The sequence below is a fragment of the Dermacentor variabilis genome, chromosome 3 (assembly GCF_050947875.1).
Source record: "Dermacentor variabilis isolate Ectoservices chromosome 3, ASM5094787v1, whole genome shotgun sequence".
NCBI lineage: Eukaryota > Metazoa > Arthropoda > Arachnida > Ixodida > Ixodidae > Dermacentor > Dermacentor variabilis.
In genome coordinates, this window is record NC_134570.1 from 93,643,673 (window position 1) to 93,659,320 (window position 15,648).

Genomic DNA, 15,648 nt, shown 5'->3' on the forward strand with positions numbered 1-15,648 from the left:
TCTCGCAGAAGAAGAGGAAGGCGATCCTTTCCAAGTGCTTCCCCACAGGTTCTAAACCTTCAAATTCCTCAAAGCTTTCGCACAGAATCGTGTGTCAAGATACCCGGCTATTTTCTTACACACACTATGACTTTTCACATGCGTGTCTTCAGTGCAGCCGAGCTCTATCTTTGCACTGTCATCCATTGGCCATCTTCAGAACCTCCAGAATAGCCTTGGACCTTTTGATGAAATTTGCCAAAATATTGTTGCCAAGAGCTGTTTTGTGAAAGATCTTGCTCATGGTTCCAAAACCAGGTTTTTGCGACATTGGATAGGTAGAACGGGACATTCCTTAACTTCTGTGAACTGTCCTGCTTGCTGAAGTCGCTTACGAGGTCGTATTTTTGGAGCCAGTCCTCTGCATCATCCCTGCGTAGACCAGCGAAAACTTGGGGGTCGCGCTAGCGGCTGTTGATGGTCATGACGGAAGGCGAAGACTGCAGTGGAGCAGTTGCCTCGGACGTGCCTGGATTCGATGAAGCGAGCGTGGCTGGTGGTGTTATGTGGCGACCCGAGCGGAGCTCCAGTGAGAAGGTGCAAGAGGTCTCGGGGAACAAAAAGCACCATCCACCACTTGTAAGGAACCGGTTTATTCCAGCCGAGCTTGTGCTACTACCATGACGATCAAGCTGTGCTGCTGGTCATGATATATACAGATGAAGAAGATGTACAATGGATGATGATATGTGGAGATGAAGTAGAAAGTCAGTCATGTGTTGCGCTCACACTAAGTATTTAGTGATGCAAATGCCATATGTAGAACTCATGTTTGTGACAACTATGTTAGCATTGAAGATTTCTTAATCTGATATATTTACTCTTGGTGGAGGAGGAGGAGGAGGAGGAGAAACTTTATTATTGCAGAAACCGTTGCGCGGTTTATTCCTGGGTGGTTCCCTCTGACAGGGCTCCACTGGCGATCGCGGCTCGCCGGGCCTGGTCAAGGGTCGCCAGTTGGCTTCCCAGGTCCAGTTCGGTGACGAACGTGCCCCACAACTTGGTTACATGAGAGCATGTGCCCTTTGTATCGGCAGTGAAAGTGCCGACCACTTCCCATGAGAACAGGCAATGTAGCCAAAACAAGGTGTTTGCTATAAAAAGTGAGATGGGTTTGGTCATTATAACAGAAAAGCTATCTGGAACCTATGCCTACTTTCTGAATACAGTCAGCTTTCTCTTGAACAACAGAAATCACGGAAAACTTGGTGCCTTCGACTCACACTCCTCGACTTGGCTGTGGAACAGCGTTTTGAAGGTCGTCGAGGAGGTTCTCCATCGCAGGTTCCATCTCATAAGAACGTGGTGATGAGGGTGGCCGATACCGCACTGGCGATGATGGCGAGAGGGACCTCCCATTCGGCACATGTGAAACCTCGCGAGTTGTGGTGACCTCAGTGACTGCAAAGTCAGAAAAGAAAGACAAAAAACATAGACACCTAAGCACTTCTGAGTTGTGAACGCAAAAGCACTAACGTCCAAGTGAATGCCGCTGAGCAGTACTTTGTGTTATGTTTCGCTGCTACAGACGCCGGCTTTTTCGCTCAATGAGCCATTTGATGCTTTTGCGTTAAAAAAGAAAATAAAGGAAGATAAGCTGAAAATAAAGCAAGACTAATAGAGTGCTTCCTTACACAAACAAGGCAATGACTCAGTAACATAGACTTGGCTAACGATTTCAGAACCATCCGGACTGATGGCAATTTTTATGAAATCCTTGTTGATAGGTGTCTAACACAAACATAGCTATATTGGGAATACGGTTCATGATGTCATTCTAGGAACCACACTATGCTTTCTGTTTCATTTGTCACATAATACTTGTGCCTTTATTTCCATGCTGCCTTAGCTGTACCTTTCCTGTGCAGCTCGGAAGGTAGGAAGATGTTATCTGGCAGAAACTTTCACTTGCTCTCACCTTCAAGTTTTGCACTATTAATCCATGCATGTCAATAGGCATTGCCTCCATTATTCCCACTGTAGAGACAGATGTACTACTTCACGTGTTGACAATAGGTATCATATGTAATGCCTCCAATAGTGTTCCGTCAATCCCAAACACCCTGTGGTTGAGTAGCAAAGTACAGATGATGTAATATTTGCCCACACACCTGTATCACAACACTAATATAAGAGCTCCTATCTTTTTACATCCCATGTGGTGCCCAAGCACTCAGTGAAAATAAGAAAATACAGCATACTCAGGGTAGTTCGAATTAGGATAATTCAAAATGTTAGAACTTCATAATGCACAATTAGTCTCAGATGCCTACATTGGGCAATCATTGGGGCAAAAATTTCCCAGCTGCCCATATAGTTACTAGTTTCTTATTGTTACCAACTTTATGCCCCTTACATTTTGTATTAATGTAGTCACTAAATATTTTATATGTTTTTGAATAATTAAGATATGCCATAAACCTTACTGTACTGCTATGTCTACTCCTATGTTGCACTGCCATCATTGAACTTTTTTGTCTCCAATGCTGATTCATTTTGTTTGTTTAGTAATCATTTGCAGCCTTTATTTATTTCCGGCTTTTTTTGTAAATATTTGATCCGTTCTTGTATCTGTTCGCCCACCTTGCGAAAATCCCTTCCTGGGATTGCAGTATCAATAAATAAAATAAAATCATACTACTACGCATGCAGGTGGTTGCCCTCTAAAATAGTGCCACTGATGTTGCCACTGATGTAGTCACTGCAAATGCAATTGGATGTTGCATATATCTATTTACATACTTATTTATGCTGGTTGTACCAGAAGCTTACATTTGTTTGTGTAGTAAGCCATTATGTGATTTTGGACCCTGTTTCAAACATCACCAGGCGACTTCCACATGTGATTATTTAAGGCTAAATTTGCAGGCCCTAGGAGATGCAAATAATATGTGTACAGTGTACACAATACGAACCACTTTTGTATAAAACTGGTCCAAACAGCTAACACAATCACTTTGTCAAATTAATTACTGCGAAGGAATTTCCTTGAGATGCAGGAACATTGTGTTAACACCAATGGCCTATATATTAGCTTGGTGGAACTGCTAGAAAGACTTCATAACGAATGGGTTTCGCGGTGCCTCAAGCAATGTTAAATTCTTGCATTAGCTATCTTTGCAAAGTGCTACGGTGCTCTGTAAAGCTTCGCATTGCCTAAAAGAGCACTGACATGACACTTTTGACCTGTCACTTCTTTTGTTGTTTATAATGAGAACACAAACCCTCTAAACTCTAAAATAAATACTGGAAAGCATCAGAACACTCTAAATAATTTACCTATATAATATTGGTCTGTTTCTGCAAACCAGCTTCAGTTACAGTACCAAGGAAGTGGATATGTCATGATGTCATGATACACTGGCTGATATACGTATACACCGGCGATACATGGCAATGAAAGTTTCATTGATGCAGTCATGGTGGCTGGCCATCGCATGTGAAACCAGACGAAACGCATCTCGTTTACATTTATGAGCAATATCATTATACAAAAATGTCAGTGATGCCAGGTCTGGCATTTCGAGAACAATTTTACAACCAAATTAAAGTGCCTCATGAGAGTTTTCCAACATTCATATTTGCCAAGTGCCAACCTGTTAGACGCAAGAAGCATTGGATACAACTTCTATAACTTTGAAAATATGTGTCAGTACCACTTTAGCTTGCGACCTCACCAACAGGAAATCCCCATGTTATTGTTATCAACTTCGATCCTCACCAATTTTTTTTAAATCAAGAACTGCACAGACGTTTGCAGAAGTTCCACGATGTATGAGCCGTTGCAGAGAGGACGATGTCAACTCTTGCCCAACACTTGGTCATGTGTCCCTGACCGTGCAGTTGGTGCCAAGGCACTCAGCGTTTCAACTCAGCAGATGCTAGACGTTATAAACAGTGCACCTTTGCACGAAAAGAAAGACAACATGTGCTGGTGCCAAAATTATTTTTAGCTACCCATCCGCGATACGCACTTTAGAGAGATGTGGAATGACACTGCTAGGGACAAGTGGAACAAATAGCACGGCCACATTAGTCGCAGCAGATGACCCGTAAGATTGGGAAGCTGAGGAGCTGTCGTGTGTGAAGGTGTCATAAATAAAGTCACAATACTTTGACCTCTCCTTAGTACACTCATGGACAGGTCTGGAAAAATTACGCACAACTACATAGGTATAAAATGAGATGTTCATAGACTATACCTTGTTGATTTAACTCTGGCGAATCTGACCAAAGGTCCCGACCGGCACCCATACCTATATGTACAGGCCGATACTTTTGTTATATTGATCAAGAAACTGGCAGCAGCATCTGTCTTAGCCCAACTTGTACATTTTACAGAAAAAAGTAACCAATTACAATTACTTCATCCCAAAATGTAATTGATTACACCTAGTAATTATTGCCTGCAAAAGTAACTGAGGAATTACTCAAAAGTAATTGATTATTTCTACGTTACTTTCTTTCCACTTTGATTAACGTTCCACAGATACAGTAGAAAGAACGAGCTGGCCTGACACCTTCAGTGTGTCCTCTGCAGTCCATCACACATTGGTTATCTACTCTGACGATTGATTTTCAAAACTTTTGTCGGTCATCTAGCCTCATTTTTGTAGCGAAGACTTCAGCAGCGACACTGAAAGCTCGCTTGATTTGCACGCTCAGGGGTAGGGTGGTGTTGCAACACACTACACAGTAGAGCAAAAAGCACACGGACGGCGAAAGAAACAGACTGGACACAGCGCTATGTCCCATCTGCTTCTTTCACCGTCTGTGTACTTTTTTCACTACTGTGTAAATAATGCCATACTAACTAGCCCACCAGTCTGTCATTTTGTAACGTATGAGCACCTTACGCACATGATTGTTGTTACTCAGCATCTTTGTCTTCTATGAGGCGTAGCGTTTAATTGTTGGTGGGACTTGGAAAAGACGCTCCCGGATGGCACAGACATGTTCCAAATTACCAATGGTTTTGAAGTTATGCTGACTTGTTAAGTTTATCGTTACACGTACCTTTTTTACATATTTTCTAGGCATTGGGTTTGAATACTCGAATGTTTCCCGCACAATCAGATCAGCACCTAACCAACTATGTACAAGCTACTAAACTATGGAATTCCCTTCCTCAAAACGTCAAGAACATATCTACTTACACTCATTTCACATCTGCACTGTATCAGCATATGCTGCAGCCACAATAGCCCCTTGCATGCCTGTATAGATACTTAAGATTGTTTTCCACTGTTGTACCTTCACATTTATTTGTACGCTGATTATTTGCAAAACACTTCTATGCTGTATATACATATTCACCTAATGTATCTGCTAATATGCCATAATGTTATTGTGTGCTCTTTTTAAATTATTTTAGTTATTACTGTGAATTAACTCATTCCATATTTTTTTCCTGATGTTTAAAACACGATCCCCTGCCACAACTCCTATATGAGTTATGGGGATTTTTCTGTATATGCCCACCTGACTACATGTATTACAAATGAAATGGAAAGAGGTATCGTGATAGATACTGAACAAATCAACCAAAGTTGTGACTAGCATGTTGATTTCAGCAAGTATAGTCAAGATGACTCATTACAGAGCCCTACTGGACCTCCTGCACAATGCAAGGTTACATTCATAAGTTGTTTTTTTTTTTTTGTACTATGCCATAAGCCAGCAATCATCAAAATAATAATTTTATAAAATCAGCCAAAAGTTCATACAGATGAAAGTGGCTTATTTGTATAGTTAAAAAAAGTAATTCTGGGGTTTTATGTGCCAAAACAAAGTTATGATTATGAGGCACTCGGTGGTGGGGAACTGTGGATTAATTTTGGCCACCTGGGGTCCTTTAGCGTGCACCCAATGCATGATACACAGGCGTTTTTACGCTTGACCCCCGCCTGACATTTATATGGTGAAGAAGTAGCAGAAAGGAAGATAGCTCACAGGGCTGGCAGTTTGGGCATGGTTCTTTGGCTCAATAAAGTCATGCGCGACAGTTCTGGCGTGGTGGTACTCCGCAAAGAACATGTGTATGAGTGTGCCTTCTATCGCACTGAACTTGCTTTCCTTGGGGTTCCGCCAGCATGTGCGATGTTGATGACAATTTGTAACATCTAATGTTGTCTTCTAGTTCTGTGCAATGATATACTCTGATTACCCTGATGTCTGTGGGGCATAAAGTAGATGACGTCAGAATTTCAGCTTGTTGATCCTCTTCAATTCACAACAGTGCAACGTGAGGCAGGGACGGAAGGGAATGCACACAGCACTGTTGTGTTGTGGACAGTAGTGTTGTGGTGAACATTTACACTACTGGTTTCTTGCCATTTTGAATGCAATGAAAACACACACACACACACATCATATATATATATATATATATATATATATATATATATATATATATATATATATATATATATATATATATATTCATCTTGCTGTCACCGGTATTTGAGAAAACCGATACTTTGTGTGAGAGAAACAACTGCAACCTCACAGATGGCAAAAAATTAATGTGTAGCACGTTTCAAGTGCCACCAGATGATGCAGAAACCCAGGAAGAAAAGTGAAGGCAACAAACCACCATGTGATGTTAAGCCTCTGCCTATGTGTTTACGCAAAGAAAAGACAATTTTTATCTGAACAAATGGGACAAATAGTCTCTTGGTCCACGTACATGGGAGTGCTGCTCTGAACACATAACCTGTACTAACTTATCAAGGAAGCAGTTCTTCCAGGTTTGTAGAAGACTGGCTGTCAATATGAACTGACTTTGAAGGAAAGGTATTGTTCTACTACAGTTTTGGCGTGTCTGAGGAGGTTAAAGTAGTCAAAGGGTCACATGAATAAACATTTGGAAGTAGCATATTTAGTGTGTATATGTGCCTTTTTCCATACGCCAATGATCACTTCGTTATGCAAAATAGAAGTGAGGCGTGCAGACAGGACACAAGAGTAGAGAAGCAGACAACACGAATGCCGACTAGATCTGTCGTTCTAAGGTTCACTTCGTGCTTCTTTATTCTTGCTTATGGTACCCTCAGGAAGTCGACAACAGCCTACTACTTCCACTACCCTTTATTCTCTTCTTTTGCTTTGCCACACAGTGTGCCACTATACTGGGTGTTTATTTTCTTACTATATAGAATTTAAAAAAAAAATTGCCTGTGGCAGATAGCATAATTCTAATCCTTGAGCAGGATTACTTGAAGAGGTGGACATTACTTTCGCGAGAAATTGATATGTATGATCAACCAATTAACAAAAGCTAATTCAGTTCTTAATTTAATTACCTTATGGTACAAATTACAATTCGAAATTGTAGCCAGTGAGAGAGAAACAAGCTTTAATGATGAGCTGGAGATTTTAGCCTGGATGTTCGCGTGACATGCTACTCCAGGTTTGTAGCCAGTGAGTCTACAAGTGTGTCGACTTGGTATGAATTTTCAAGATGCCAGCAGTTCTGAGATATTCATTCCCAAAGTGCTCTACAATATGCATGGACATCCAATTTGTTTTTGTGCTTCAATGCATTGTTATCAGCCACAGGCGATTTTTGAAAAATTCTGTACAGTCTTTAAAATTGCACCTCGTGGAAGTGCGCTGCATCAAGGCATGACGAGACTGAATTTCTTGCCAAGTTTTACAGGTATGCCAATGGCACTCAGCTTGGCTTGCTTTATTTAAGCTGGTTAACTTGTTCTTTGGCATCAATTACGGTGGCAGCACTGTGCGCGAAACAAAACTGCTCTAAGAAAATCTCTGTTAGTATTGTAAAAAATATCAGAAAACTCTCTAACACTAATAGTAAACAAACAAGTTCCTTAAGACATAATTGCCATTATCAATTTGTGCCGTACTGCCTGACGCCAACTGCTTATCACTGAAAAAGGATACCGAAAATATTTCATCACAATACATTATCTAATCTAAAGGGTTCACTGTCGTTACATAAAATAGGCTAATTTTTTGTGCTCCTTGATAACCCACCAATTTCTGTGCCCTATTTTTGTTTTATTATTTTTTTGTTATGCAAACAGGTGTTTTACTTCTGTTGCGTATTTAACACCTGAGAAATTAATACTCTAAGATATGTTATTAAGGGGCCACAAGTTAGCTTAAATGTTCCACGAAAGCAGAGCACTGATACCAATGAAATAATAATAATAATAATAATTAAAAATTTCTGAACCTTACAAAGTGAACTGCGAGCAATAAGCACCATTCAAATTGTAGCATATGAAACCAACTGTCATGTGGCGAGTATGCCATGTCACAAAAAGATATCTTGAAGGGATATAATAAGCAAATCTTTTTGAATGAATTACACTCTAGAGATTTTAGAGCACATGGCTATCTCTTAGCCACTTTCTTGAATTAGCCTATTTCTTGGAACATGGGAATGTGTACGATACCCAAGAAAAGTGAATGGGAGGACAGACAGTCATCCCCTTAGTTGGCTCAAATGCTACAGCATCACAGGCAATGCTCCCACCGGAGGCAAGGTTTTTTTTTCCACTTCTACTCTCCTTTTCCTTACTATTTCTACACTTAAATTAAAAGTACAGCTAATTTCATCCCACATTTCCATTGTTTTCATTGTCTACTGGCTTCATATGGTTAGCATTGGAAAAAAAAGAAAAGAAAACAGAGCCCTCCTGTTTTTCGCATTCTTCTCACTGATAGAAATCTTATGCTTCAATGTAAGCGATTCTGGCTCAAGCCAGGTTGAGAAAGGTATCAACAGGATGTCGATGGGATAGAAGCAAGAGATGTTCAAGAGTGAATGCAAATACTATTAAACACATAAGGGCACAAAAGCCCCTACTGGATATTTATGCATATGGAATTGTTTCTATATAATTTTGCCTACTACTTACCTGGCTAATTAGAGATTAATAGAACAAGTTACTATTTTAATATTGTGACTTCTAATGGGAAAGTTGTTATTGCACCCTAAAGCCTCACGTTCAGTCAATTTCAGCGTGCTATAACCTGCATAATTTGTTCTTCACTTGTGTGCAAAATGCAAGATTACACATCCTCTTGCTGCCACCAACCACAGCTCTCCCAAAAACGGTTTTAAGAAACCAATTCGTCTCATTTCCTGACTTGGCAGTCATCATCAAGCAACATTACAAAAAACAGTAATCTCAGTCATCGTACAATTGCACCTAAGAGTTGGAAACCAAAGTCAGAACCTAATGTCGAATTGAACAAAAGGAAATGGTCATCGGTCTTGTAAATAACACTACTTATTTACTACAGCAAACTATAAAGGTACATTAACTATATCACATATATGCAGGGATTGAAGCAAATTGAAAAATGTATATACAGGGTCCATTATGAAAGTAATGCGCATTTTCTGGGAAAAATAGATTTATTGACCGCACCTGTACAAATGGTTAAAATTCTTCAAAATACTCTCCCCCTGCATCAGTACACTTGTGGAGACGTGTCTGCCACACCTGGAAGGCACCCTGAAAGTCCTCGACGGGAATGTTTCTCAGGAACGCTGTAAAATGCTTTTGGATGTTTTCCAGTCTCCCAATGCTTTCCTTTCAGCGTTCTCTTCAGCTGGGGAAACAAAAAAGTCGCACGGAGCCAAGTCGGGACTGTAAGACGGATGGGGGACTACCGGGGTGTTGCTCTGGGCCAGGAAGTTGGTAACGATGAAGGACCTGCGGCTGGGGGCATTGTCATGATGGAGCTTGGCCGTGTCTTTGATGTCAGCCCTCACGCGCGCGACCCGGCGTTTCAATCTTTTGAGCACCTCCAGGTAAAAGGCTCAGTTGACAGTTTCTACTTGCGGTAAAAACTCAAAATGGACGATTCTTCGGGTGTCAAAGAAAACAATGAGCATTGTTTTGATGCGAGACTTGCTTATTCGCGCTTTCTTGGGATGGGGGAATGATTTTGTGTGCGACTCGGTGCTCTGCCCTTTCGATTCTGGGTCGTACTCGAACATCCAGGATTCGTCTTCGGCTATGACAGAAAGGTCCGGCTCATATTGAATCAAATCGGACAATTCTTGACAGTGAAAAACTCGCTCTTTCTGATCTTCGGTCAACATTTTCGACACCAGCTTCATATGGACCTTGCGCTCACACTGCCGTGTTATCCGCTCACACTGCTTGGAGTAAACTGCCAACCAGCTGCGTTGGCAGGGCAGAACCCTTGCCACATTTCTCGACCAGTTTTACCACGCTACCATGGATAGTCGGGTCATAATAAAATCAAGCGCGTTACCTTCATAATGGACCCTGTATATATAACCAGATCCTGTAATAGAACCCTAGTGCTGCTGTTATGAGGGGACATGGTGAAAAAAAAAAAGAAAGATATTAAAGTGCCAGATTTTGATGAAATTTAAAAGGCAAATTTACAGTCATAATGTAAGCCCATGGGCCTCATTTCATTACCTTTGGCCAAACTTAAGGAAGTTATGACCAGGCCAATACAACTGTTAAATATAATGCTATGTTTGCTTGGGCAAACTATCATTTAAAAATTATAGGATGCTTTACGTTGTCTCAGCAGGGCCTACAGTGTAAAGTTATTTCTCTGTATTTTATTGTCTCAAAGAAAACAATCTTTCAAATGACACTACCGTTATTTTTTCAGTCTTAAAGTGTGCCTAAAACTTTCGCTTTATAATGATTATAATGAAACAAGCTAAAATAGAAGATTGAAGCCCACAGCAGCATTCCTGCCAGAACTCTGGCCTAAAATCGGCCTAAATTTAACTGAATTTTGCAAAAATTACAGTTTTTCTGAATGCAGATTACCTTGGAAAACTGTCAAATGAGAAGAATGAATTCGCAGTTTCAGAAGCGTTGTGCTTCATTTCTACATACCATTGAAACATACGATTAAACGCTTAGGTGCCGTATGCTTGCCTAGCTGTCGATGCATCCCCTGGCCATGACCGAAATATTTCGTGAACGTGCAAATCTGTAGACTGGTTGCACCATCCATTCAGAATAAGGTTTAACTGAAGTTTTATGGTAGGTTTAGTTTTTATATGACAGATGGAACGACTAAGCATACTGTCTATTGGCATCGCTTGAAGATTTTACCACCATGCAGACTGGTACGACAAGCATGCGCATTCTTTCATCAATGCAAGAGTTCAATAACTTTTCATGAACCATGATCCAAGGGCCTTTGATGCTGATTACAAGGTGTCTTAAAGGGACAATGACAGTGACAAAGAGGACATGTTGTCTGAGAAAATATTATTATCCTAATTAAAGTTACTCATTAACATAAGTTTGACTTTTTCTTTCCAGATTTAAAAATTTGTAAAATGTTCAGCAACATGCCACCAGTAAATATCATTCGAAAAGCTTGCTGGCGAGTTACTTAGACAGAAATTGAACTTGTTGCATTTCAGAAAGACACCCGGAAGCCAAAGGATTAGTTTAGTGCACTGTCTTGCATTTTGCACTTTTGCCGAACTTCTTAACTTTCATGGCATATGTTAACTTGAGTGCACAAACATGAGTGCTTCAGTCAGTGCGAGTTGATGATGCACGATGGAGCTGCTACTCCAAGCTGAAGCCTAACTGAGCGCTTCCCCGGGATTAAATTTGGTCAAGTCGGATCGGCTTATGGAAACTTAAAGACCACTGGCCATGCAACTGATCCAGTGGTCTTTAAATGTGGTCACGAAAGTTTCCAAGTAGCAACACAGACTACAGCAAAAAAAAAAAAAAAACACTTTATCTGTTACATACAGTCAAATAGAAAGCTTAGGCAGGCATTAAATCTGCCACATGTGGCCATGACTAGTGGAAGGAAACAAGTAACTTCACATGATTTCTGGACTGTGTGCAGCCAATTTGTACTAAATAGTGACAAAAGCACAGGTATTTTTCATGATTTCCTCACATAAGAAATGGAGCATTGATTCTGTGCCAAACCTATACTGCTTTAGATGTTGCAACACTTTAGAATATCAAAACCGGCAGCATATATTTCCACCTCTCTTTTGTTTTCTGAGCAAAGTTATCCAGCGAAGTTGATTTTTTTCAGTTCAGTTCATGCAGATCCGTAAACACACGTGATGTAATCTTTTTGGTGGCTATGGTTTGAATTGAAACTGTTAATCCCTTGGTAAAAAGTGATTTTAAAAAATCCAGACAGGAAGCTTGGAGCAAAGCTCCGTGGCACATATGGTCAGCATCAAGCACCGCTCTCTGAAATCACTGCAACGCTGGCATGGAAGATAAACAGCAGGACCCCAAATTATGCATTGAGCCACTATCACCTTGAACTGCCTAATGTCTGCAAAGACCACACTACTCAAGAACATGCTGCACTTCAACATACTGTCTGACTAAATTCTTTAACAAAGCGTGGTGATTTTCAAAATTCCGAGGTGCGGAAAAAGTGTAACAATGTGTAATTAAGAATTGTCGTACAGCAGTAGTCACATGCTCTGATATTAGTTGTCAAGCATTGACTGCTTTCTCATCAGAAGAGATTGAAGCTTAAATTTTCTAGGCAAGCCATATTTTGATCGCATGCAGTGCACAAACATCGTATTTCAGTTGCAGGAGAAATGTGATAGTCAAAGAACGCTATAACTAAGTTTCATCTGGCACAAAAATACCTTTGTTACTTTCATCCTATACGTGTTATAACCATATATGGATTCATTACACACTAATATTGGCGAGATGAAGACTTAAGTTACTTCATTTTATATTCAATAACTTGTTGTGACCATGTTCGCCATATCGAGGTTGAACTGTGCTGGTAATGCTTTGCCCAGGTAAGCCGACAGTTTGACTAAACCAAAAGTTCAGATATACATGCATTAAAAATATATTGAAAACATTGTAGCCCAGCAAACATTTGGTTATTTATTTGAACTTACTCAGATAATTAATTATTTGAATTTTAATCATGGTAGGTTGAAAACGCAGTGTCTCATTGAGGCGCGATGTTGCAAATAAAGCTGCATTTGTTCGGACGCTTACCTCTACTTCTTGACATTGGAGGCGAAGGTGTGACTGCATGTGGGAACTTGGCTGTGTTGAGGTCTTCCAAGAGGTTGTCCAGCTCCGACAGATTGTTGGAGATGGGCGAGCGCCTTGGAGTCGGCGGACTGGCTGCCCCATCCAACAGGCCCCGGCTGCGTGGCGACGACGGCGACGCGGTTCGATTCGTAGTTGTAGTTGTGACTTCGCGTACAATGTACTGGTTCTGGTAGATGGGCTGGAAGTGCAAATGTGACAATGTTTGAGGCACTGGCTATGGTTGCCTGCATGCTCAAAATGAATGGAAACATGACGGCTAAATTAAAGAGACACAAAATGGCAATAATAAATTAATTAAGACTGGTGTTCTTTCAAAACTCCACAATCATTCATTTGCTGAAAAAAAGCTTGATCTGAGGTGCGAAAGAAAGTAGAATAAAATATTTCTTTTTTTTTTCATGTGCATCTGTTAGCCACGGATCTCGAAAATATTTCCTTATATTTGGGTCATTTTGAGCAGGAAAAGCTGATGCTGCTTGCCAAGTGTAGTTGCTGGTGCCCCTGTGTAGTCCTTTTTTACTGATGGACACTAAACAAAACTTGAGTAAACGCTGTAAACATATATGACATCATAGCGAGCTGGTCAGAGGACCTTAGGGCAGCATCGTCACTATTCTTTAATTTCTGTATCTCTTCTGGCTAGCCAAACTTCCTCCCACCACAAATGTCGCCTGCTTTCAATCACAAAAATGTAATTCACAACACAGTTTAATTTAGCATTTGTATATAGTGTCCTTTTAACCTCTAGAAAAAAAGCACGTGCGCTGTCTTTATTTAGTTGCATCATAAAAAAAATTATGGGGCTTAATGTGCCAAAACCACTTTCTGATTACATGCCGTAGTGGGGGACTCCGGAAATTTGGATCACCCAGGCTTCTTTAACGTGCACCTAAATCTAAGTACCACAAGTGTTTTCGCATTTCACCCCCATCGAAATGCGGCTGCCGTGGCCGGGATTCGATCCCGCAACCTCGTTCCGGCATCATAAGTGGTATGAGGGGTAAAAAATGAAAAGGAGGGGTTGCTCCCAACACCACACTGCCTCATCCAAGCAATTGCAATGTCAATGGTTCCTTTAATTTGCAGTATGAGCTCTTCCGTTATTCACAATTAGCTACCGCTCAAAAAACAGTGTTTTATTTTAATAGCAATGTGGTAACCTAAACTGGAAGTCAATGCTGCAAGCTAGCAAACTAATGGACAACCACAAAATCAACAAATCCCGTACTGTATTACCAAAACATGTCATGAGTAATGGCTAGGCATGTACAATTTTTTCAGGGTATATCCTTCATGATTGTCAAACAATGTCATTCGTTGTTATACTTCTTTACCATTCAAGAACTTAGGCAAAACAAACAACTTATACAAAACAAACACAGCTGTGTTTACTCTCTTTCTCCCTCATACATCTGTTGCACACACACGTACGAGGTACATCACTGACACAACGAACGACACAGGTGCTCGGAGTATTGATGGTAGCTCTATTCTGCAAACTAAAGGCACAAGAACTCACCGACGTTTTTTCAGATGAGGGCTTGTAGTCGTAACGCTCTGTGGTAACGGTGTGGCTCATGTTGTGGTCTTTCCCGAGAACTCCTGGCCTGTTTATGCTCGAATACAGAGGCGACGAGCCGTTGCTCAGACTCGCCGTCGTCTGCTGCAGATCGGCAAGCAGGGCGTCTGTATCAGAAAAAAGGAAAAAAAAAGGAAAAAAAAGATGAAAAGAGTTCTTCAGATACACCACTCACTTCACCGCGTAGCACATTTTATAATATCTGCAAAAGACATTTCCTTACAATCGCGCGCCTAGAGACGCTCATGCATGTGTATGACCCGTGTCTGACGCATTAATAAATGCGCTCGCGAACTTGTTCAGTTTGTCAGCGCGTACAACTCTTGACACCGCTTCTTAAGTTTTTGTCACATATTTATTCGGGAAAGAGTGAAAAAGAGGAGGAGGGGTGAAGAAAGGAAGCTCTGTGCGGTGACTCACGGACGAAAAACGCGGCGAACATAAACATGTGCAGAACAGACAGACTCATTCTTTCCACGAGAAGGCGGTGTTCCTTTCCATTTGAAGACGGCCGTCGACGGAATACGCCTTTTCACAATACAAGGCCGACCCACGAGGCGCGAAGCCGATTTCGTAACCGAAACTAAACATTTCACACCAGCCGTGTATATATAAACACACACATAAACAGGGCGTTCAGCACGCTATAAACTTTTTCCCTCGAGAAACCGGGCAGACTAAACTTTAAGCCGCCCCCGCACCGTATGTCACCCTGGTGCAAGATATAACCGAATAAAGGCGTGTCGGCGTGGACTAGTAAATCGCGTAACAAACGCGTGCTGCTGGTTCTGAGCCTGTTTCTTTTTTGTTCGGGGCAGCCACATATCCAAAAGACGCTCATGAAGTTACAAAATGTCGCTGCAGCCCCATTAATCAAGAATTTATCTAAGATGCGCACAGCTGTCATAACATCGTTCAGCCCGATATGGCCCAATTCCGGCGCCTTCTGTGCGGATACAGCGCATGACG

At 41.1% G+C, this 15,648-nt stretch overlaps 1 protein-coding gene across 3 annotated transcripts in view; it reads right to left on the reverse strand.

The window, feature by feature from the left end:
- The window catches only part of LOC142576056 (leupaxin-like), an 85,323-nt gene that overhangs the window by 23,749 nt on the left and 45,926 nt on the right, over positions 1-15,648 (reverse strand). For all 3 annotated transcript variants that reach the window (XM_075685976.1, XM_075685975.1, XM_075685977.1), the window contains exons 2-4: positions 14,620-14,786; positions 13,041-13,278; positions 1,263-1,440 (exon numbers count right to left, since the gene is read on the reverse strand). In XM_075685976.1, the coding sequence (XP_075542091.1) occupies positions 1,263-1,440; positions 13,041-13,278; positions 14,620-14,786 (583 nt within the window). The remainder of the gene's footprint in view (positions 1-1,262; positions 1,441-13,040; positions 13,279-14,619; positions 14,787-15,648) is intronic.